This window comes from Mycteria americana, unplaced genomic scaffold (assembly GCF_035582795.1).
Source record: "Mycteria americana isolate JAX WOST 10 ecotype Jacksonville Zoo and Gardens unplaced genomic scaffold, USCA_MyAme_1.0 Scaffold_44, whole genome shotgun sequence".
In the NCBI taxonomy this organism is placed as follows: Eukaryota; Metazoa; Chordata; class Aves; order Ciconiiformes; family Ciconiidae; genus Mycteria; species Mycteria americana.
In genome coordinates, this window is record NW_027445631.1 from 523,428 (window position 1) to 548,010 (window position 24,583).

The window sequence follows — 24,583 nt, forward strand, 5'->3', positions numbered from 1 at the left end:
GATTTCTAGGTACCATTATTGTAAATCAGATAAAAATTGTGCCATTAAACTTTGCTCAGAGGATATTTTTAGTGGAGATTTAAACTGCCAAGTTAACTGGCAAGATATTGGTCTCGGGTGGGTTACTTGCCACAAACGTACAACTGTTAACTGCAGTTTAAGTGTGGATAATAAGGGTTAGCTGACAATCATGAATAAAACTTCCCCAGAAAACAATTTAGGTTTCTTTTGGGGTAATTTACCCTCAGTGGGGGTTCTTAGCAATTCAATGCGCATATGGATCAGTATGTAAATAGAATGTCTGCTTGATTTTTAGGCTCATGGTATCATTTTCAAATGTGCCAAAGTGACTTTCTTTGGTGGTTTATTCCCCCTAAGACAATCAGGCGTTTCTCATCTTGAATAAAGAGCGTATCCACTGCTGACCCTTTTTGCCTCTCTTCCTTATCCACAGAGTAAGCATTCAGTCTGTCCTGCCTATAAAGGAGAAATACAGTTCTTTCATGCTTCATTTATTTATTTTGCACATACCTTTAAATATAAGGATGAGAGTAGCATGTATCGGCTTTGGCTGGAGCAGCTACCCGTGGGACTGCATCCCTGACTCTCAGTGAAGCTTTCCCCTGCCTGCCCCCTCCACTGTAGCCTCCAAAGTTTTGTTTTGAGCTTGTGGCACTCACCATTAATGAAATTTTAATATGGAGGATTGAAACACTTCTCATAACTTCCTTACCCTGAGTTCCTTATCCTGTCAAGGAACCAGTGGAGCTGAAGTTATCACTTCATCTCTAGCTTTTCAGCAATACCTTCCCACTCTCATCCCCACAAATATAATTCAAGCAAACAGATATGCATCCCACAAGAAACATTTCACATTTCACTGCTCAGTAAGCAGAGCTTTGTGTTTTCACTTTCCTCCACTTACAGATTTTCTATTTTCTACCTATCTGGACTGTAAGCAATTCACAAGATAGGTTTCTACACGTTAATAATGCCTACAATTATTAATTATTAGTAATTAATAATAATAATTTCTGGGTTTATGTAAAGAAATGTCTTGCCAAAGCCACAAAGGAGAATAAAAATAACAAACTGGAAATCTAGTGGCAAATGAAAATGTCTACAAAACTGAACCCTTAAGGCAAACGAATGTAGAAATGCATGCCCTTGGATGTAGGAAGGAGATAGCACTGAGCTGCTCAGTCCTTTAAAGCCAGGGGATTGTGTGGGCATGTGATCAGAAGCAGAAATTTAGAAAGGCAATAAATCTTAATATAGAAAATTGAGGTACTTCAGGTACTACTGGATAAAGCAACAGCTGTGTGAAGGCTCTGAGGACTGCACTGTTAGATTTAGCAGTCTTAAATTCTTCAATAGTTAAAGGTTGTAGTCCCGATAAATTAACAAGTTCTTATTTTTGCAGATGGGGTGAGATTTTGCAAGGCAGGATTCAATTAGAAGATGTTAGACTGAAATGAAAACAATGTGAGTTCAATACATGAACTCTAAAATGTGAAAAGCTATCACTAAAAATGTTACTATTATCAAAGGAACATTATAAATATTTATTTTATTAATGTTTATGACCATATATAGCTTAAATAAAGTAAAATAATGACTATCTTATAATACACACATCCTGAGACACCACAGGCTAAATATGATATTAATGGAAATGTATTTGCCTTTCTTCATGCACCCATTTAACAACTTCTGAGTTGACTTAAGCCAAAATAATTTCTTTTCTTGTCCTAAAAGTAAAGCTTCCTGTTTAAATAACATTTTCCAACATTTACCTTGTTCATTTAGTTTTATATCACCTTGTTTCCCCTACCTGCACATATTTCACTCATCTATAAAAGCTATTTCTAAAAATGTAAGCCAAACAACATGCAGCAAAGAACAGACATTCAAGACACTGGTTCTGAGAGTCTAATTATTGGTGGTATTGTGGTGGGTTGAACATGGCTGGCTGCCAGGTGCCTACCAAGCTGCTCCTCCATCCACAGAACAGGGGGGGGAAATATGATGAAAAGCTCATGGGTCGAGATAAGGACAGGGAGATCACTCAGCAATTACCGTCACGGGCAAAACAGACTTGACTCGGGGAAGTTAATTTAATTTATTGCCAATTAATAAGAGAGTAGGATAGTCAGAAGCAAAAACAAAACTAAAAACACCTTCTCCCTACCCATCCCTTCTTCTGAGGCTCAACTTCACTCCCAACTTCTCTACCTCCTCCCCCTGAGCGGCACAGGGGGATGGGGAATGGGGGTTGCGGTCAGTTCATCACATGTTGTCTCTGCCGCTCCTTCCTCCTCACGCTCTTCCCCTGCTCCAGCGTGGGGTCCCTCCCATGGGATGCAGTCCTTCACGAACTTCTCCAACGTGGGTCCTTCCCACGGGCTGCAGTTCTTCAAGAACTGCTCCAGTGTGGGTCCTTTCCAGAGGGTGTAGTCCTTCAGGAACAGACTGCTCTGGCAGTGGGGTCCTTCACAGGCTGCAGGTGGATAACTGCACCACCATGGACCTCCATGGGCTGCAGGGGGACAACCTGCGTCACCATGGTCTTCACTACGGGCTGCAGGGGAATCCCTGCTCCAGTGCCTGGAGCACCTCTTCCCCCTCCTTCTTCCCTGACCTTGGTGTCTGCAGAGTTGTTTCACATATTCTCACTCCTCTCTTCTGGCTGCTGTTGCGCAGTGGTTTTTTACCCTTTCTTAAATATGTTATGACAGAGGTGCTACCACCATCGCTGATTGGCTCAGCTTTGGCCAGCGGTGGGTCTGTTTTGGAGCTGGTTGGAACTGGGTCTGTCTGACATGGGGGCAGCTTCTGGGGTCTTCTCACAGAAGCCACCCATGCAGTCCTGCCGCTACCAAAACCTTGCCATGTAAATCCAATAAAAGTGTACTTAATAGCTCTTATATTAAAACATGCATTCTGAGAAACTTGGAGTATATGAAACAGAGCGAATTAAAGACAGGTTGGCAGCCTTCCACCTGAATTTCCTTGCTTTTGACAGTCTATTAAATCTGTACAGTGTGTGCTTGGCACTTTTAAATCAAAACCAATATATCTATAGCTTTCTTAAGCTGGTTTTTCAAACATAAAGCAAAATGCTGTACATGGAAATTGAGAGAAGCAAAATCATTCTTCCCATGAAACACTTAATTCACTATAATTGTCAACACACCACTCCTAAATCATTATCAAAGCATGTTCCATTTCATTGCTTGTCACAGTATGTTTATTCATCTGCTTAACCGTTTTCAGGATTGGGGCCCAATAATGTAATTAGCAGGCACTTTCAAAAAAAAATTAGGAAAAATACCTTCTAAAGAACAATTGTGCTCTTTAGCCTCATCGCACTCCCTGCCGTGTCTTTCAGCAGTACATTGTAGTCAGCAGAGTGATTGAATTGGACTGTTTGGCAGCTGCCAGGAGGTCTGGGAAGAAAGGTGTTTGTTTTCAGGCGTTGGAAAATAACCAGTCAGGTTTTGCCCTGACTGCTAACTAATCTTTTGTTCCCAATGAAGGCCGACAAATTCTTCCAAGAGGTGATGGCAAATGACTCCTCCTCATTGCATGAATTTGATTTGATTAAGTTATTACCATATCAGGCCTGTTAATTTAATTTCTTTTGGGATTCTGCAAAACTTGCAATGTAAATTAAAATTTTTAAATTGGGGTTAGGAAGAGCCAAAGGTTGAAACCTCATCCACTGAACCACCTGAGATCCACATCTCCCATCCATATGTACAATCAGTCCCAAGTGTGCTCTATGAAACCATCATGCAATTTTCTTAGCATCACTGTCATTGCGCGACTCAGAGAGCTGGCCTTCTTGGTACGTCTTCCTCTAGAGAAAGCGGTGTGGCATGATATTCAGGTGGCAGATGGATTTGAAAAACCTTAGTTACAATGTACCTTTGTGCCAAACCAAATTTTCTCTCAGCTGGGGCTGACCCTGGTTATGCCACTGCATCTACAAAGTGAAGCTTTCTAACAACCTAATTTAAGATGCTTTTGTTAGGAGAAACTGTTTTGCACCAGGAGGTGCTGGTTTGTTATGATCCTGGTAAGAAAGGCACTCAGACTCTGTTAAGTATCATTTAAAATGCTATTCATTAGAGCTAACATATAAAGGAGAAGACAGTATAGACAATCTTACATCTCTTCAGATGCTGGGAACTCCAAGTTGTGCAGCATCAAATGGGCCTCTGATCAGGGTGCAGTGCACTGTGCAGACCCCATCCATGCAAAAGTTCCCTGTTTTGCTCCTTGTCGTGGATGGAGTGAGAGTGCACTTCACTCACAAGAGAGAAGCAAAAATATAGTTTATTGATACAGAATAGGGTGTTAACAAAGTTCAACGCGACAGTGTTTTAACAAGATTCGATGGCGAGGTGCACTTGATTATTTACTGCATAGAGGACAGGGTCAGACAAAACTGTCAGGGAGACCCTCCCGTTGAGTCATGAGGTTCGGAAAAAGATCCCCTTGCTTTCTAAACTCCTTCTCAGAGAGGAGTCTAGGTGCGGCTAGATCCAGTCCTAGTCCCAGACTTGGTCAACGGTTTATATCTAAAGGATTATATATGTGCGCAATCAATCCTTTATATCACTTAGCTAAGGTTTCAAAGTTTAGCATGCTATTAGTCACTTACCGAGGATCTGTTGCGGCAAGGAATCTCTCAACCTCGAGGAGTAACCTTGAGAGGCGTCCCTGCTCAAGGGGAGATCTTGGTGTGCAGCCTGCTGCCGTGCAGGAGAGCTCCAAGGGCTCTTGGGCTGCTCACTATTTATGGGGGTAAGATGATTGACCCATAGTCATATTTGCATGCTGACCACAGGTTTTAGTTTCTTTGGTGGGCACATTGCACAATAGCCCTAGGCTATTGTGTTGTTATCTGTCTCCTGAATCCACTTTGAGCTGATGCAGCCATCCTGACCAGATGCATCCATTACAGCCATCACTGGTGGTTATCACCTGAGCAGGGTTGCAGGAGATAAAGGTCTGGGGCAGGGGAAGCACACCGTCACGCTCCTCTGAGTTCTTATTGGATTTTCTTACAAGAAAACAACTCTATTCATCATTTCTACTGTCCAACAAAAGAATGTTTACATGAAAACTTGTTGCTGCAGCTTTAGATAAAGGCAAGGCCTGGTACCAAGTGGGAGCTGCCTGCAGGCTCCTGTGTTGCAATGAGCTGGCTGAGTTTATCCTGCGGCCAAGGGATTTGTGCAGCACAACACAGGCCTGAAGGTCACGCTGTAATGTGCAGCACAGTGCAGCACAGACCTGGGCCTACTCAGGTTAACTGTTATGTGAATCACTAACTCCTTGAGGTCTTCCCACCAGGATCGCTACAGAAACTGAAAAGCAAAAAATCATCCTTGATGTTTATTAATTTATTTAACATTGAATTTCATTGGTACTAATAAAAACAACAGTATGAAAGGAGACAAGTTGTTTTGTGGAAAGCACTAGAAAACAATGTATCAAAATAGAGATTTTTTTTATTTTGCATCTTAAACAAGCATGGGTTGTCTTTGTATCTGCTCTGAAGTGCCTAACTCCATAGTGGGTAATGCTAATAAAATTAACTAAATATAGCTAGAAGATAATGATAACTCCTAAGACCAGTAAGTCATTATCAGCGCACTCCAGAAACGTGGATTGCTTGTGACCTGCTGTGTTGCCCTTCCAGCAGATATCAAAGGCTTGCAAACATGAGGCTTCTTCCCTTTGTCTGAAGAAGGCCTCATCTACTACTACTTCCTGATCAGGCAGTCTGTAGCCGATACCCACCCCAATGTTGGTCTGCCCACTAATCCCGATCCAAAAGCTCTTATCATCTATCCCTAGGCAGAGCTCCAGGCAACCCTGCCCCTCCCTCACAACTCCCACTCCTTGCCTTCCCAGCCTATCCTTCCTGAAGAGCCACTATCAAGCTATTGCAGTACTCCAGTCCTGTGAGCTATCCCACAATCTCTCTGTGATCCCAATGAGATTATATACCTGCAAGTGCATACAGGTCTCTCATTCTTCCTGCTTGTTTCCTATGCTGTGTGCATTAGTGTACAGACACTTCAGAGAGGCCTATACTCACGCTGATTTTCCCAGAAAGGGTGTGAGCTTCCCCCATCATGCTGTCCTCTCAGCATGTCCTTATTTGTGCATGTACACCTAAGGTCAGCCCCCTTCTGCCCTGTTTTGTTGGTGTCAAGGTCTCTTTTGTCCACATCACCCTGCACCTTTTGCTTGCCAGGCCACCGCCTCCTCACTTGATTGCAGGTCACTGGTGCTCTTTAAGTGTAGCTTGGATACCAGGGTGGATACCAAAATGGGGAAAACACTGAGTGACTGAACAGGTAAATGGTGATGCCAACATGAGCAGATGAGCTAATGGCAACCAGTCAGAGAATACATTTATCTCTCCTTAAAACACTCATAGCAGCAATGCATTTTTTTAATGCGCTTTTGCAGACAGACCACGAACCTACTCTTTTTAGGTAGTACTGGGGATGGCAGATTAGAAATATTTAACAGGATTAAGATGGAAGTCTTAGACTTCCATGTCCAAAGAAGAGCAATTAAGCTGGTGAAGGGTCTGGAGAACAAGTCTTATGAGGAGCGGCTGAGGGAACTGGGGTTGTTGAGCCTGGAGAAAAGAAGGCTGAGGGGAGACCTTATCACTCTCTATGACTACCTGAAAGTAGGTTGAGCGAGGTGGGGGTCGGTCTCTTTTCCCAAGTAACAAGTGATAGGACAAGAAGAAATGGCCTCAAGTTGTACCAGGGGAGGTTTAGATTGGATATTAGGAAAAATGTCTTCACTGAAAGGGTTGTCAAGCATTGGAACAGGCTGCCCAGGGAAGTGGTTGAGTCACCATCCCTGGAGGTATTTAAAAGACGCGTAGATGTGGTGCTTAGGGACATGGTATAGTGGTGGTCTTGGCAGTGTTAGGTTAACGGTTGGACTCGATGATCTTAAAGGTCTTTTCCAACCTAAAAGATTCTACGATTCTATGCATGGTAGATGAAACAACTGAATCTTTATCAGCAGCATAAGTTCTCTTGGAGCCGCTAGAATTCTTACTTTCTAAAACCTCTTGTAGAGAACAACACTAAGATCTGAAACAAGAAGCTTGTTGTCAAATGGATACTTCAGAACTGGACACACTCCTCAATGACTTACCATTATAAAAGAACAAAATAAAGATCAAATCTGCATGCATGGAAAATGAATTATAAATGGCTTATTTGCAGAGGATATGGTGCATATCTTACTATTTAGGAGAATCCCATAACAGTCAATCTCATAAGCCATGGAGAACACCTCTACCATCAAACTTCATTCCCCTCTGCATTCCGTTAAGTCTTAAACAGCTATAACATGATTAAAGCTAACACAACCTAAATATACTAATTAGCAAAGATTCTAACCAAAGCCACCAAGTATGTTCTGTCTTGCCTATCTCTGAAAGACCCAAGATGCCTTTGACAAAAGTGGATGCAGATTAACCATGTCACATAGACATGATCAGCCACAATGCCATGCTAATATAGCTACACTGATGGTGAAGCAGACTTAGTGGGACTGCTCTATTGATGTGTTATCATAGTGGATCCAAGATTCCAGCTCACTACCCAAACTGTAAGAACTAGGCAGTGGTTGTAGATGCTCCAACTTCTAGATTTTCACCATTGGAAGAGGAAGATGCATAGCACACATGCACAACCTTACTAGGCACCACTAGCTAAACACTGCTTCAGCAATTAAGCTCAAAAGCAGAGTTCAAAACCCTCCCAACCCTGGGAAGATGAAGAGCTAAGAAATGAAGAAGCATTAATTATCTGAGTTGCAGCCTACATTAAAATGAGCTTAAATATACTTGGCTAAATGATATTAACTTAGAATGTGCAGCAGCTGTGCCTACAGTGAGATCATAACAGACAAGTACTCTGAAGAGGTTTTGGTTCAATTTTAATGCTTTACATAAACCTGCTTAATCAGAAAAAATGCTCAACATTGCAAGATGAGAAAAATTGGAGCAACATATGAGCTCCAACCACATGATGCCAGGGTAGACATTTATCTTCCCTAATTATGTTGTGTATTAAAATTTAGTACTTAGAGTTTAATATTTTTATGGTTAAATGAGAAAGGTATGCTGTAGAAAAACACCAGCAGAAAACAAGAGCCCACATATCCTTTTAAATTTAATTTGTCAGACAGAAGTTATCTATGTACAATCAGTGTGCATTGTAATAATTCTATTAATAGAAAGCCATTCAAGTCTAAAATATTAACTGGCTGCATAGCACATTTGACATTATTGCCCATTTTAAGAGGGAAAACAAATATATTTCCAATAAATTTTGGCTGATTTGGATTCAGAAGTGTTCAGATATTGAACACTCCTTTAAAACCAATGGACTGGAAAAAACTTTCCAGATCACAGTTTAGCTGAATATTTCCCACCATTTCGTTACAACAAATCACAATATTGACAGTTTAATAGAAAAACAAAACAAAACAAAACAAAAAAAAAAAGTATCTGAAGCATCCAATAAAAAGGGGGCACTAAATGGAATAAAAATGTTCCCTTTTCCCATTTTTGCATTCTGAACAGTGATTTCATAAAGATATTTTATTAAAAAGTGTTAGTATACTGACTTTTGTTTCATACTTGTGACAAGAAGGCCTGAGTTGGTGGGGGAAGGAACAAGCAAAAAAAAAAAAAAGCTCATTAAATTAGTTTGCAATAATTTTCAGCCATTTATTTTATTTTGTAAAAAGGCATTATTACAACTGATCACAAACAGGAGAAATCCTGGCTATTTTACAGTTATAGGTACAGAACTTAAATATTCAAGCTTGTGATGAAAAGCGGCAAGGTGGTTGCAGTGTACAATGTAAACAAATAGCTTTGGAAAGTGAACAAAGTCCTTGAGAATTCTTTACTAAGAAAACAAAACAAACTCCTCATTCCTTCCTGAAACACGATCACAGGTCAGTGTTTAAAAATTCATTTGCAAACATAATTTAAACTGTGTTCAGCCTAAAAACAGTTTTATGAGATCCAGTCTGAATGGGGCAGTGTTGAGGTCCCTGTAAAAGTAAACATTTTCCATTTCTTAATGAGGGGAAGAAAAAAAAAAGGTGCCACAACATTTGCAGCACAGTGCAGCATAAACTTTAAATACAAAAATATTTTTCTATTGTTGGGATAATAGAACTTGCATCTTGGAAAAAAGTAACAATACTACTGACAGAATATCCAGTCCATATCTTTCAAGTCACATAAGGCAATTACTGTGTTAGCTTACTGTATATGGCTAAAAGAAGGTCCAGAAAATGTCAATCTTTGTTATGTTTTCCGGCTACTCCATGTATGTTCAGGTGTACTTTTGTGATCTGATGAGTGTTCAAATGGAGATCTGTGTCCTAAAGGAGATCTTGAACCATAAGGAGACCTCTGATCTAATGGTGACCTTGGGCCACTACCAGAAGCTCTGTGGTCCATTTGCCAGTCTGAGTGGTACCTATAATCTCTGGAAGATTTATGATGGCTGTACTCTGAAGTGGAACGGTGATCTGAATGTATCCTGTGGTCTGAATGGGAACGGTGATCTGAATGAGGCCGACTGTCTTTTAAACTTCCTTCCAGGTTTGACCTGTGATCTCTGCTCCTGTGGTCATCCAACTTTCTATGTTTACTATCACTACAGTATCTGAAAAGATTTACTTATATTAGTATTACTGAACGCATAGTAAGAACTACAATTATGTCAATTCAACAGAACTGCATTAGAGAAATTTCTTTGCAATTCTGCATTACTCAGAAAAGATACTTTGGTGCTTACTACAAGTGTACTGCAAAACCAGGAAGGGAACTGTTAACAGATTTTACAATTGCTGATGCAATTTACCTGCTGTCTTGTTTATAGTGATCCCAGTCTCTGTGGTCTTTTCCATTGCTGAAGGCTGAATAGGACCTTTTCCTAGAGTCACTTTTCTTATAAGCATCCCCCTGATGCCTGTCCTTATGATGATCATGGTATTGTGACAAATGTCTATCAGAAGAATAACTGTCCCTGCTACTGTCATCATGGTTTGTATTCTCTTTCAGTCTTTCAACATCTGTTTAATAAAGCAGAGGTTATAAGGAAGTCTCATACACTATAAATTTTTTTCTTCACCAATTCAAACAGCACTTCTACCTGTCAGATTTAAAGCAATTTAAAAGAGCATTATAATTTGACAGAAACAAGATCTAAATAATTGAAAGACAAATGCACTAATGTGAGTGAACTGAGAGAAACCTCAGAAGTAAATAATTAGAAATAGAAATTTAGATATGTAGGGCTGAGAAAATAAATTTTCCACCTTACAGACTGGATGGAGAGGATCAGTGTGGTCCAAATGAGCAGTGAGAAGAGACCAGGTGCCTTTAGTAGAGCAATTTTAGACAGAATGGTAGGAAGTTCCTCTCTAAGGAGAGATAGCCCTAGCATGAACATCAGTTTTAGAGGTATACCTTGTTAATGAAAGGTTTTTAGTGGTATTCCTAAAATACACTATACTCATTTTAAACCCATGATAACATACTCAAGGTTTTACATAACATGATATAAAAACAAGTGTTACAAGAAGGCAAGTGTGGGAGCATAGAAAAACAATATTATTGTCAACAATAAAAGACATCCCATATAACTGATTGCTAACCATGACTTCAGGGATTATCTTTCTTATGATATGGTGACATTACAACTGCTACAAACAGGTATAGAGCCTCCAAGAAATTTACAAGTGTTGAGTTGGCCTCTCTTCCTCCTCAAAATTAAATACAAAAAAGTGGTTTGGTTTTTTTTTTTTAAATTAATTTATTTACTTTAAAAGAATGGCCAAATAACTTGCTACTAAAATCAGTAAGTACCAAGTTCAGTCCATGCTCAGTTGAATTTCATCAGCAAACTAGTGAAGTTACGCTAAGTCAGCCTTTCCCTATGATATCCTGCAGTATGGGAGTTCTAGGAGACAGTTTTAAGCTTATTTCATTTTATATACCGTCATTTAAGATATCCAGCACAATAATATGCTCAAGATTTCTTACCTGGATTTCTAATTACATGTGTATTCACATTGCTGCTAATATTCTGGTCACTGTGTTGCTAAAAGAGACAAGTAAAAAACTGTCATTGATAAATCCCAAAGTTGCATCTGAATCCTTCAGAAAATATCCTAAGAAAACAGACTAGTTTACTATGAACAGTAAAATACACTTCAAATGTATTGAGTGTACTCAACTGATACTTAATAAAACAGTTATAAAACTTAGAATATATATTTGTATATTTAGAGAGTCTGAAAGTATTACCTGAGATTCTTGACGTTTTTTGATTGCATGTTTATACAGCTTGTGCAGCTTTCTGGCATCAAATTCTGTAAACTTAGAGACAAAAATCCACAAGTTTCTGAGGAAAAAGAAAGAGAGGTTATAATTCTGCCATATATTAGTTTTTATTTTATCATACAACAGAACATGGACTTAAACAAAATTATTTCAACAGTACTTCAGTAAACTGAAACCATTGTAAAGTCTGTTACACAGAATATTACCTAGCTGCACAGCAAACATTACTTAGCTGTATTTCAAACATTTGAGAAATTAATTCCTTTAATAATTTGTCATTTTGTAATATTTATCACAATGACTGCAGAATGCAAAGTGCATGAAAAGTAGTATTAATGGCAATTCTGTTAATAGAATGATTTGTGCAATTGCATAAAAATGTAGTTTTCAATTTGTTGTGCAAGTCTTCTGAAAGATTGTTTGAAATATGTCAGAAAACTGGAGTATTTACTACTCAGTAAAGATTCTTCCAAACTTGAAATCTCTTGCAGTGTAAGAAATTTGACCTACATGCCTCATTTCCTACAGATATCAGGGACAGGATTTTTCCACAGAATTCCAAAGCCTGGTCAAAGCTTTGAAAACCAAATGAGAAATCTGAAAGAGGATGGAAGTAGCATGGCAAAAACTTTAATCCTAATCTATGCTATGAAAGAAGAAAGGAAAACAAATAAACTCTTTTGGTGTCAAGAAGCCAAAACCCTAAAGACAACATTTGCTTCTATGATCGCAGATACCAGATCTAAAGTCTAGAATTCTTTTAGCAAAGTTTACAGGTGGAGTGCTTAAAAGACTACAGAATACTACTGTTCTAATTAGTGTTTAGTTCAGAAACATCTCAAGTGTGTAGGCTCAAGAAGCATCTATCTGCTCTTTCACTGTGATGATTTAAACATTATAGTTTTGGCCTAGAGGTTTGCAAAAGTAGACGCAACCAGTCAATGGTGTGCCCAATGACATCTGTATAAGAAATACAGAATTAATACCTTTACTAAGTTCTATGCCTTATTAAAGACAGATGAAATACATATTTTAATAATCTATGTATAGTACTGTAGCATTATTATGAATTAATATTATAGTAGCTCTACTATGAATTTCCACTTAAAGAAATATAATGTTTACCAAGGTGTCTTTAAGACATGGATATTGTTTTTGTATTTCAGTTCACCCAAATATTTTGAAGTAAAGCAAGTACAAACAGCAGAAATATTCTATGTTAACAACAGTCTGCAAGGAAATTAAACACTTGACTGAGTGTCACATATGGAAGTGCAGGACAGATTTGCAACCATAGAGGATTAAAGTGCATATTATGATGAAACTAACTCAAATTGTATTAAAAACTTAACAACAAAATATAACAAGTTTATAAACCAACATTTTCCTTATTTTTTTCGAACTTATCACCTCACAGATGCATAAGAACACTTAAAACTCTTCTTTCATTTTGAAATACATCTCTGAGTATGATAAATGTTTTTTATAAAGTCACAGTTAATACCTAATTTCATTTTAGAGTATATTTTTAAAAAGAATAAAGGATTCTGCAACTCAAAATCATTCAAACTTCAACACACAAATTTATAATGACCTATTTTTAGCATGAAAACAAACAAACAAACAAACTTCAAAGTTGAAAAAGCCAGATTCTTTAATGATAAGAATTCTTTTCCACTAAACATTAAATATACTCTAAATACAGTTATTTTCTGTTTGGTTTTGGTTTAAGAAGTAAGATGTGCAGTCTAGGAGGTTCCTGGAGCGTGTGGCAGATAACTTCCTGACACAGCTGGTGAGGGAGCCAACTAGGGAAGGGGCCCCGCTGGACCTCTTGTTCACGAACAGAGAAGGACTTGTGAGCCATGTGATGGTTGGAGGCTGTCTTGGGCAGAGTGATCATGAAATGATAGTGTTTTTGATACATGGAGAAGTGTGGAGGGGGGTCAGCAGAACTGCCACCTTAGACTTCCGGAGGGCGGACTTCAGCCTGTTTAGGAGACTGGTCGAGAGAGTCCCCTGGGAGGCAGCCCTAATGGGCAAAGGGGTCCAGGAAGGCTGGACATTCTTTAAGGAGGAAGTCCTAAAGGCACAAGAGCGGGCTGTCCCCAGGTGCCGAAAGACGAGCCGGCGGGGAAGAAGACCGGCCTGGCTGACTAGAGAGCTCTGGCTCGAACTCAGGAAAAAGAGGAGAGTCTATGACCTCTGGAAGCAGGGGCAGGCAACTCAGGAGGACTACAAAGGTGTAGCGAGGCTGTGCAGGGAGAAAATTAGAAGGGCCAAAGCTGAGCTAGAGCTCAGTCTGGCTGCTGCTGTAAAAGACAACAAAAAACACTTCTGCAAATACATTAGCAGCAAAAGGAGAGGTAAGGAGAATCTCCAGCCCCTAGTAGATGGGGGAGGGAACACAGTGACCAAGGATGAGGAAAAGGCTGAGGTACTTAATGCCTTCTTTGCCTCACTCTTTAATAGCAGGGCCAATTGTTCTCTGGGTACCCAGCCCCCGGAGTTGGAAGACAGGGTCGGGGACCAGAATGGAGCCCCCATAATCCAGGGGGAAATGGTGAGTGACCCGCTGCACCACTTAGACACTCACAAGTCTATGGGGCCTGATGAGATCCACCCGAGAGTGCTGAAGGAACTGGCAGATGTGCTCACCAAGCCCCTTTCCATCATTTACCAGCAGTCCTGGCTAACTGGGGAGGTCCCTGCTGACTGGAGGTTAGCGAATGTGACGCCCATCTTCAAGAAGGACCGGAAGGAGGACCTGGGGAACTACAGGCCTGTCAGCCTGACCTCGGTGCCGGGGAAGCTGATGGAGAAGATCATCCTGAGTGCCATCACATGGCATGTAGAGAATAACCAAGGGATCAAGCCCAGCCAGCATGGGTTCAGGAAAGGCAGGTCCTGCTTGACCAACCTGACCTCCTTCTACGACAAGGTGACCCGCCTAGTGGATGAGGGAAAGGCTGTGGATGTTGTCTATCTAGACTTCAGTAAAGCCTTTGACACGGTTTCCCACAGCATTCTCCTGGAGAAACTGGCTGCTCATGGCTTGGACGGGCGTACTCTTCGCTGGGTAAAGAACTGGCTGGATGGCCAGGCCCAAAGAGTGGTGGTGAATGGAGTTTACTCCAGTTGGCGGCCGGTCACAAGCGGTGTTCCCCAGGGCTCTGTGTTGGGGCCAGTGCTGTTTAATATCTTTATCAATGATCTGGATGAAGGGATCGAGTGCACCCTCAGTAAGTTTGCAGATGACACCAAGTTGTGCGGGAGTGTTGATCTGCTTGAGGGTAGGCAGGCTCTGCAGAGGGACCTGGACAGGCTGGATGGATGGGCCGAGGCCAATTGTATGAGGTTTAACAAGGCCAAGTGCAAGGTCCTGCACTTGGGCCACAGCAACCCCATGCAACGCTACAGGCTTGGGGAAGAGTGGCTGGAAAGCTGCCTGGCAGAGAAGGACCTGGGGGTGTTGGTTGACAGCCGCCTGAACATGAGCCAGCAGTGTGCCCAGGCGGCCAAGAAAGCCAATGGCATCCTGGCTTGTATCAAAAATAGCGTGGCCAGCAGGACTAGGGCAGTGATTGTCCCCTGTACTCGGCACTGGTGAGGCCGCACCTCGAATACTGTGTTCAGTTTTGGGCCCCCCACTACAAGAGAGACATGGAGGTGCTGGAGCGTGTCCAGAGAAGGGCAACGAAGCTGGTGAAGGGTCTGGAGCAGAAGTCTGATGAGGAGCGGCTGAGGGAACTGGGGTTGTTTAGCCTGGAGAAAAGGAGGCTGAGGGGAGACCTTATTGCTCTCTACAACTACCTGAAAGGAGGTTGTAGAGAGGTGGGGGTCGGTCTCTTCTCCCAGGTAACAAGTGATAGGACAAGAGGAAATGGCCTCAAGTTGCGCCAGGGGAGGTTTAGACTGGATATTAGGAAATTTTACTTCACGGAAAGGGTTATCAAGCATTGGAACAGGCTGCCCAGGGAAGTGGTTGAGTCGCCATCCCTGGAGGTATTTAAAGGACGTTTGGATGAGGTGCTTAGGGACATGGTATAGTGGTGGTCTTGGTAGTGTTAGGTTTACAGTTGGACTCAATAACTTAAAGGTCTTTTCCAACCTATACAGTTCTGTGATTCTGTGATGTCTCCACCTACTGGACAAAACGCATTGCTATGCAAGTATGAAAAAGTGAATCCATTAAAGCTGGAGCCATTTATCTTTTCATAAGTCTGTCCTGGTTTCAGCTGGGATAGAGTTAATTTTCTTCCTAGTAGCTGGTACAGTGCTGTGCTTTGGATTTAGGATGAGAATAATGTTGAGAACACGCTGATGTTTTGGCTGTTGCTAAGCGGTGTTTACACTGGTCAAGGACTTTTCAGCTTCCCCTGCTCTGCCAGGTGCACAAGAAGCTGGGAGGGGACACAGCCAGGACAGTTGATCCAAACTGACCAAGGGCTATTCCATACCATATGGCCTCATGCTCAGTATATAAACTGGGGGGAGTTGGCCGGGGAGGAGCGATCGCTGCTCAGGGACTGGCTGGGCGTCGGTCAGCGGGTGGTGAGCGGTTGTATCACTTGTTTTTTCCTGGGTTTTGTTCCTCTCTCGCTCCCTTGTTGTTTTCCTTCTCATTACAATTCATTATTATTATTACTATTATTTTGTTCCAATTATTAAACTGTTCTTATCCCAACCCATGAGTTTTCTTACTTTTGCTCTTCCGATTCTCTCCCCCATCCCACCAGGAGGGAGAGTGAGCGAGTGGCTGTGTGGTACTTAATTGCCGACTGGGGCTATACCACAACAAAGTCCTTATTTTAATATAGCAGAAAAATACAAGAAAGGGAGAATAAGAAACAAGAGAAATAATTAAAAACTATTCTGCTTAATAGAAGCTATTATGGATTTTCCTTTTTCAAGAAAAATCATGCAGAATAACTTACTTTCTCCACTGTTTAATTTGTTCAGGATTTGTGTACTCCTTTAGACATTCAGTAATGTGGTCCCCAATTTTGATTAGGCACTGTCTAGTATGCTCCAGCTGTTCCCTTTCAGATAGGCCTTTCTCTGGTCTATCCAGTTGTTTCAATGCTGCTTTGACAGGCCTCATTCTTTCTTTGCACTATAAAATGTAAAAAAGGAATACATTAATTCAAAGGAAAATAAAAAGATTTAAAAAATTGTAAAACATGACCCACCCTTAATGTGCTATTTATACAGGCAAAGACAGTACTGTTGTAAGCAAAATGAAAAACAAGTCTTCGCTCATAGCTCTTTTAGTTTTACTACAAGGTTTCATTTGGGAAAAGTAGTATTTGAAATCCAGTTGAAAATTTACTCCTATATGAAAGCATTAGATTGTATGTAACAAATATTACAGATTTAAGAAAGCACTAATTTAATATAAAAGATTTTCTGAGGGAAAGGAATTATTATAACTAGGTTTTACAATCATAGGTTTAACTTTCAGCACAAGCATATAGGACAAGACTTATTTTACTTTTTAGGACCTTGAAAGCTATACAAACTCAGTGTCAAGAATAAGTATGAGAATGTTTAATGTATTTTAAGTAGATATTTCCTGCAACAATGAAACTTGGCATTCAACAGAGGATCAGCATTCCTTCTCTGAGCAGTTTTTAAGCCTGAGTTCTATGCAGATACTGACAGAAACTGAGCTATCTAGGATAAAGCTAGTTTAGGTGTGCCTAAATTAGTAACAGTGATGACAACACAGATGTACCCATAGATATATTTCATATGTGCATACTTGAATTTTCACACTAATTCAAACGTGTTAATAGTAAATGCAGATAAACCAGTTAGCACGTTTTAAATTATAGACACTTGCTTGGAAATACCATTCAATCACAATGGCAAGGTAGACAGATGAAATGCATATTTTTACCTGTCACAAGGTAGACAAGAAGTCAAATGAGTTAGCCTCAACAACCCACAGCAGTAATTTCGATTTGAAAAGGTAAATGTGTTAATTAGATTGCATCTGACCATGGCATAATGATGAATATACCTTCCAGAACAGAGGGCCTGGCCAAAAAGATGTTCTATACGCAAACCCCAACCTAGAATTGCTCGCACTAAGGAAGAGAGGCAAGTCTGTATATCCAGAATCAAAAATATGAGGGGGTTTGGAGTACATCACCATCATTGTGTCAACATCTAGGGACAACTCAAAAATCAGTGAAGCTGTTCCATTACCATGCCATTAAGTAATTAAGCAGCTACATTACATATTGCACTAACCACAGCTTAAAAGCAACCTTTAAAAAGACAGTTTACAAAGTACACTGCTTAAGTGTAGAGGTGAACAGAGAAGCGTAATTGTACATGGTAATCAAATGATTTTCAGTCACCTAGCCACACACAAGATATCCTGGAAATTATGGATGAGTCACAACATTTAGATAAAAAACAAAACACAAAACAAAAAAACCCTCACATACATAAACTGGTCAGTACCATACTGATGAGAAAACAAGATAATTTGCCTCTCACAGCCAGCACCACAGTAGACCCAGTAAACCTGTCTGGCAGTAGCAGACAACTGTTGAGACCTGAATGACAGAACTTCCACAGCAGAAAAGTAGCTGCTCAAAGTAACTCCTTAGCATCTTTCCAAAGGCCCCAATCGACCTATAAAACTTTACATAGATTGAGTTTACCTACCTTTTTTTCTTCCAATATTGATTCTGTTGTGGTCAAAAGTAGTGATATAACTGAAATTCTTTTGGTATCAGAGATATTATTCTGGCAAGATATTTCTAAGGACTTTAGGATTTGTTCCTTCCTCTAACGCAGGAAGTCTGTAATACTTCAAGAGCAACTTTGAAATTTAATTTCTCTTGTTAGCTTACAGAGAACAAAGGGGTATTTGATAAGGCCAAGCTAGAGACTACAGCAGCTGCATTAAAATTCATTTGTTTCTGTCCTTTAAGAAGCAGTATCCACAAATTATTCTTGAGGACGGATCTTCACAGTCTGTATTTTAAAAGTATTCAGCGCACAGACGACTAGACAAATACTCTTCACTATACTGCATAAATGCAATAAAATAAAACTGCTGGCCTGAAAACAAAACTGACTTTAATATAGTGTCGATAACCCTTCACTGATCTAAGATTTTACTGGCAATAGATATCTGTGTTATAATGCCTAATAGCAGAATCAAGAACATCAGAAATTGTGTTCATTTAGAATATCAAGTGTAAACACTAAGTTATCAACAAGGGACTTACCACACTGAACGTCTTCTGATCCAGTTCTTCAGATTCTTCAGATATAGGAATTGGTTCACTAGTTGCAGTAATATGAACTGGAATATCCAACAATGAAACTTTTTTATTTTTTTCTTTATTTTCAGATTTGATTTCATTTACCTAAGAACAAAATATGAAAATGTATCTGATAAGCAAACTTTATTTTTGGACTGGAATTATACTGTAATTAGGAAATCACTGTAATTACTGCATTCTCTTCAATAATAACAAGAAAAAAAAATTCTGACATTCAATGACAGTACCTTTTATTTTCTCTCCCCGAGGGATGGAGAAGGAGAACGGACAAGTTTCTTGCACCACTTGCACTCTCAGTCCCACTAAGCTATGCATCTTTAAAGAGGTAATTTCCCATTTCATTTGCCTGTCCTTGTAGTTACAAGTGGTAAAAATAAAACTTCAAATGATGCAAAAAATTTCAATGAAATGACAACTGTAAAGTAAATGATCCAAAATACTTTTTCAACTCAAAATCATTCACAAAAACCTGGTGGCCTTTTCTAGTGCTATATAAGAAAAATAAACCTAGTTACCTTTTCTTCCTTTACTTCTTTTTCTTTCTGTGTGGATTCTTTTACTTTGTTTTCTCTCTTTTCTTTAATATTTTTTAATTCTTTCTTATTCTCTTTTTCTTTTTTCTCCCTTTTCAAATCCCTCTTATTTTCTTTTTCTTTTGTCTCTCTTTTTTCTTCAGCTTCCTTCTTTATACCAATATCTGGCTCAGGCTTTTCTTCATTTTCTGCTTTTATTTTTTTATGTGGATGTTTAACTGAAACAATCTCATCCTGCAATACACAAGCATATATGTCACATCAAATTGAGTTCCTAACTATACATGTTTTGTAACCATCAGATTAAAATTTACTTTTTATCTGTGTGTGATTTCTTTAGACTTAGGTTTAACACCTATCAAATGGAGCTGGATGCAGTTGCAAAACAAAATGAGGACTACTCACTCATTTCCTTGATGTGACACAAAACAAGTACTGATTGGGCAGGGGTAATGGGGGTGTGTGAGAAAGTCCATTTAACTTTCACATCCCCAAAGAAATCTGCCCCTGTAAAAGGTAGTTAAGCTGCAAAGAGCTAAAAACAATAAGGAAGTAGGCATCACAAGACTGAGCTGATTTTTCAGGGCATGGTGATGATAAAAGACCTCTGTTCTGGTTAGCTTTGTTCCAGTAACTTTTTACTGACCACAAATTAAACATTCATAGTCACAGGAGAAGGGAACAGAGTTCCAACTTTCTCTTTTCCAGAGGTGTTCTGAAGAATCTGGTGTTCTTTCAGCTACCTTCAAAGTCACAAAATTAGGTGCAACATGGCCCCTAAACTTCATCTGGTGGTGTTTTTTTTTTTTCTCTCTAGTGGTTTCTGCTGTGTGATAAATTTAAATAAATGACCCAACAATATTAACTGCCACAGAAGGAGGATGCCATTTAAGTGCTTCAATTTTATTAAGTCAAACAGAAGATCAAATAGAAAGTGTTGCTAATAGAAACAATTGAATAGCCATCTTTACCATATGAATGATGTTTACCTCATTATCCTCATCATCTTCATCAGATTTTTCTGAGGGTGGTGATGAGGACTCACTTTTTATTTCTTCTTTAATTTTTGCAGCCTTTGTTGCTCTATTCTTCTTAGATCTTGTTTTCCTCCTCTTTGAATTGCCCTGAATGCAAATTAGTACCTTTATTATGTCAACTGACAAGTGTCTTTGCACCACAGTTGCAGAAAAAGATTTGTTTTTTATGTTAAAGAAAGCATTCATTGTATTTTATTGCCACTTTTCTTAGGACAGGAGACCGAGCCTAATGCAACAGTAGAGAATATATACAAATAAGAGAGAATAAAACAATAATAAACCTGCAATTCATTCCTTGAGTTAGTCTCATATAATATGATTAGCAATACAGAGAAAAACTGCACAAAGCAGAGTGGAACTAAAAATAAAACAAGTATCTGCTGACATGCCCATAAGCATATTATGTTATCTCGCTACTGAATATCAAGCTTTACTTACTGCACCAGTAATTCTTTGCGCTTCTTTTCTTGCAAGGTCTTTATTCAGTAATTTAATGAGGTAATCTGCACGAGTCTGTAACTGCTTGGCCTGGGGTTTCTTATCTGGATCATCAGGTAAAATCTGAGGAGAGCAATGGTAGTATCAACTATGAGTACACATTATCAAATTAGGAAGCTGCTAGTCTGGAGCACTGGGAACAGAAAAAGCTGAATTAAAAAAAAAAGGGTAAAAAACCAATCCACTCCAACTATAACTGACCAATATGCCAGCATGCTTCAAGGAATGGAGAATTTAAGTGTTTTATTTTTCCCCAAACACACAACTAATGTAGTCTTGGAAATGGTCTCACAAAATTTACAGTAAACTCAAGAAACTAGCCTCAGATTTCTGTTTCCACTCATAGTTTATCTAAAAAATTCAGAGCTCCTGTACCACTGTCATCCACAGATCTCCTAGTTCTGCCTTGTGCTTCTAAATGCATTCATTAACTCATTACCACAGGATATTTCAGAAGCCAAAAATATAAATGAGTGGTTTCATAAAACAAGCAAATTAATGGAAGGCAGGGGCAGGATATCATTAAACAGATTTGTATATAACCCTGGCTCCTCAAATCCCAAAGCTACAGGTTGCTGGCAATGTCATTGAGTTTGCTTCACTTGTCTTTCCCTAAATGTTTCTCACTACTTCTAAGCAGCCATTGCACTACTTCTAATCTGATAAGTATAGCTATTCTCACATTGTGAATGAAAGACAGTTTCAAGCAAAGAAACCAGGGATAGGAAAACCAAACCAAAACCACCTTCCCTCCAAAAGATCAAGAATAAAATTAACACAACTAGAATATTTAAACTAGGGAAGCAAAAGATGGAAGAGAAAGAATTCAAGTGACAGAGATCCAAATACAGAAACATAACAGACTCTAAGAAGGTATACTTCAACTGAATACACAAAATCTTGAAATCTAATAATTTACCAGAAGGATACAAAGGAGTATAACTGACCTAACTTCTGTGCAATTTCAGTTATCATAAAATAAGCTCTTTCAGTAACTGTTCTTATTAGCATTATTACCTAAACAAAAAAAGTTCTTGATGAAATTTTGTAGATTACATACCTTCTGTGTCAAACTGAGATCAGGATCCATTTTTATCATTTCCCAGCTGCCATAGCCATATTCATAGATACCTATTAACAGATTGGAATCATCTTCCTTACCCCAATCTATATCAAAATGAGCTGCCTTGGTGTGGCATGGGATGACATATCTAGTAGAAATAAATTAGAAACATAAATAAGGGATCTTCTCAAACTTAGCAAGGGAGAGGGGAACATGACACACATCACTAAGATCCTGGTATATTTAGGTAAGTAATCCAGATATCTATCAGGTTTTCTTACAATTTCTATAAAATATTTATTGAAATCAGTACCGAAACATGTTTTAAAGCAGATCAAGATTAAGATATAAAGAACAACAGACAACTATCTGTGGCCATGGACTGAGTCAGAACTGGCTAACCATGAAGATAAGCTTAAAATATTACTCAAGTGTAACTGCTAACTGAATAAGCAGATAGTCTAGAGACTATGATACACAAGGTAACAAGCTAAAAAGTTCAGAGGGCTAAACAACTACCAACAATTACCATCTGCTCCACTTTGACAAATATTTCTTTCTCTCAGGCGGAGGTGACACAAAACAGCTCCTCAACAAGCCTAATTTCTAGTCTGGAATAATTAAGAGTAACTGAACCCAGTCCCTAGTGAATACAGTTTGGAAGCCAAAGCAAATACCGGCTTCTAAGGAGAGGGAAGAAAGAACAAAGAAAGGATGTGGAGCAGATTGCTGCTGCCAGTTCTTAGGGGGAATGGAGCGATACTGGTGTCCCAGTGTGCTTAGAGTCTGAATTGCTTAAATATATGCATAAAAGCCTTGAATAACTTTCTACATTATGGCTTCCTTTAGGAAAAGAAAAAAATACCTTTTCCTTTCTTCTGGATCTGAAGGAATGGATTTGTGCAATGGTGCCAACTCTTCTTCATGAGAGATGACTAGCTTTGCATTCACCTGCACTCCTGATATTCGGAATGTTGGGCCTTTAACTTTCCCAAGTCTACCTCCTTAAAATAAAGGACCAAATTATTAAAATATTTAGCCTTTATGTGTATCTTATAGACAAACAAAGAAAAAAGAAAGTTTGATGCTATAGCAGCAGACATTCAATTATAGCAAATGACTTTTTCTTAACCAAATGCTTTAATTAAACTCCAGAATCTCAAGGTCTCCCAGATAATAATGGCAGATTAATTTTAAATTTCACAGTAAAGCAAAAACACGCTGTGTTCTACTGCAACAACTCATTCAGGGAAAGGGGGAAAAATCCCAAACCCAAAAAGTCTTCTTACTATAATCCTTTTTTCTAAATCACCTAGCATGTTAACATTTTGTTAATGTTTTCCCCTAACACAATTGTTTTGTTATAATCAGAGTGCAAGAATTATTCAGACCTCTTGACACTTTTTATTCCTCTCCCCCACCCCCAAACACACTTTACCTGCTCTTTCTTGTCCAAAGGAATTGTCCTTTAAAGCCTTAATGCATCCATTATGTACAAGTTCTCCCAGACATCTAAGGTCCGTCTCAGATTTATCAACTAGCTCAGCATCTCTAGCTATAGCATCTAACCTGTAAGAAAACAAATATGTTTTTACAGCTCTAAAACTTTAGTATTATGAATGACTCCTTCAGATTTTGAAACTAGAGAAGTGATCATGTAAGTTATCATTCACCCACACTTGCTATGCTGTGTACAATTTTGATCCATGCAGTTAAAAGCAGCTATAGAAAAGAATACAGAAACTATAAAAAAGGGTGTTTCACATAGAGGACAATACAACAGGAACTATAAAGGACCCTAACTATACAGTTTTGAGTTACATTACTACCCATTCTTTTAAATAGAAAAGGAACTATTATATATAATATCATATAGACTAGAATTACTATTAAAGAAAATGAAGGTGGGAAATTATTCTCAAAATACAGAAAGCTTAAAAAAAGAACTGACAATGAGAAAAATGCAAAACTGGCAGTTAGTCTGTTGAAAGCCTATGGGTTTATCCACTCTATCAAACAAGAAAACTGAATGATTGTCACTAATGCAGATTAAACAAGACAGTAGGTAAAGTATAAATAAAAACAAGCAGTCTTGCAAAATTGAAAGATTTGTTGTACTGGCTGTCTACATATATACCACATATGAAGAAAGGAAAAAAAATGAATTTAAAATTCATGTTATAGTCAAGGCAAAAGATTAGGCACACTATTTTCTCTTCAACCTAAGGTTTCTTGGTGTATTGTTCTAATTTTAATGAAAACAAGGTTCCAAGTTGCTATACAAATATAACCAAATAAGTTTACCTTTCAAGTGGGCCACCAAATTTCTTGTAACTCTTGATAAACCTAGTAACAGAAAATAATTTTGCAGTTTAAAACGTATGCTTAACTACACTGGTTTTAAAAATGTATTTGTAAAATCTTAGTACAAGGCTATGTGGACAATGCAAAGAAAATAAGAACTAGAGAGACTAGGACAGGTTAGTATATCAAGACAACCCCCATTTAAAGCCAGAGTTCTATTTGATTTAATAACTGAAGTAAATAAAACAATAGAAGATACAATTTATTTCAAAAATTACTTTACTAATTAGTTTCACAAGACAAAGGATTCAGCAATGTGATGTGTCTAATCATAAAAATCAAATGTAGATTTATAGTAAATAGAGAATTCAGACATTATGTTAAGCCTCTCATAATAAAGAGGAGCTAGCTGCAAT

At 38.8% G+C, this 24,583-nt stretch overlaps 1 protein-coding gene across 3 annotated transcripts in view; it reads right to left on the reverse strand.

Moving 5' to 3' along the window:
- Positions 1-8,774: 8,774 nt before the first annotated feature.
- LOC142403832 (chromodomain-helicase-DNA-binding protein 1-like) overlaps positions 8,775-24,583 on the reverse strand; it is a 64,387-nt gene continuing 48,578 nt past the window's right edge. For all 3 annotated transcript variants that reach the window (XM_075490134.1, XM_075490132.1, XM_075490133.1), the window contains 13 exons: positions 24,168-24,209; positions 23,302-23,432; positions 22,729-22,867; positions 21,861-22,011; positions 20,741-20,863; positions 20,255-20,389; positions 19,248-19,499; positions 18,676-18,816; positions 16,363-16,541; positions 11,390-11,486; positions 11,126-11,183; positions 9,942-10,152; positions 8,775-9,743 (listed from right to left, as the gene is read on the reverse strand). In XM_075490134.1, the coding sequence (XP_075346249.1) occupies positions 9,380-9,743; positions 9,942-10,152; positions 11,126-11,183; positions 11,390-11,486; positions 16,363-16,541; positions 18,676-18,816; positions 19,248-19,499; positions 20,255-20,389; positions 20,741-20,863; positions 21,861-22,011; positions 22,729-22,867; positions 23,302-23,432; positions 24,168-24,209 (2,023 nt within the window). In that variant the 3' untranslated portion in view covers positions 8,775-9,379. The remainder of the gene's footprint in view (positions 9,744-9,941; positions 10,153-11,125; positions 11,184-11,389; positions 11,487-16,362; positions 16,542-18,675; positions 18,817-19,247; positions 19,500-20,254; positions 20,390-20,740; positions 20,864-21,860; positions 22,012-22,728; positions 22,868-23,301; positions 23,433-24,167; positions 24,210-24,583) is intronic.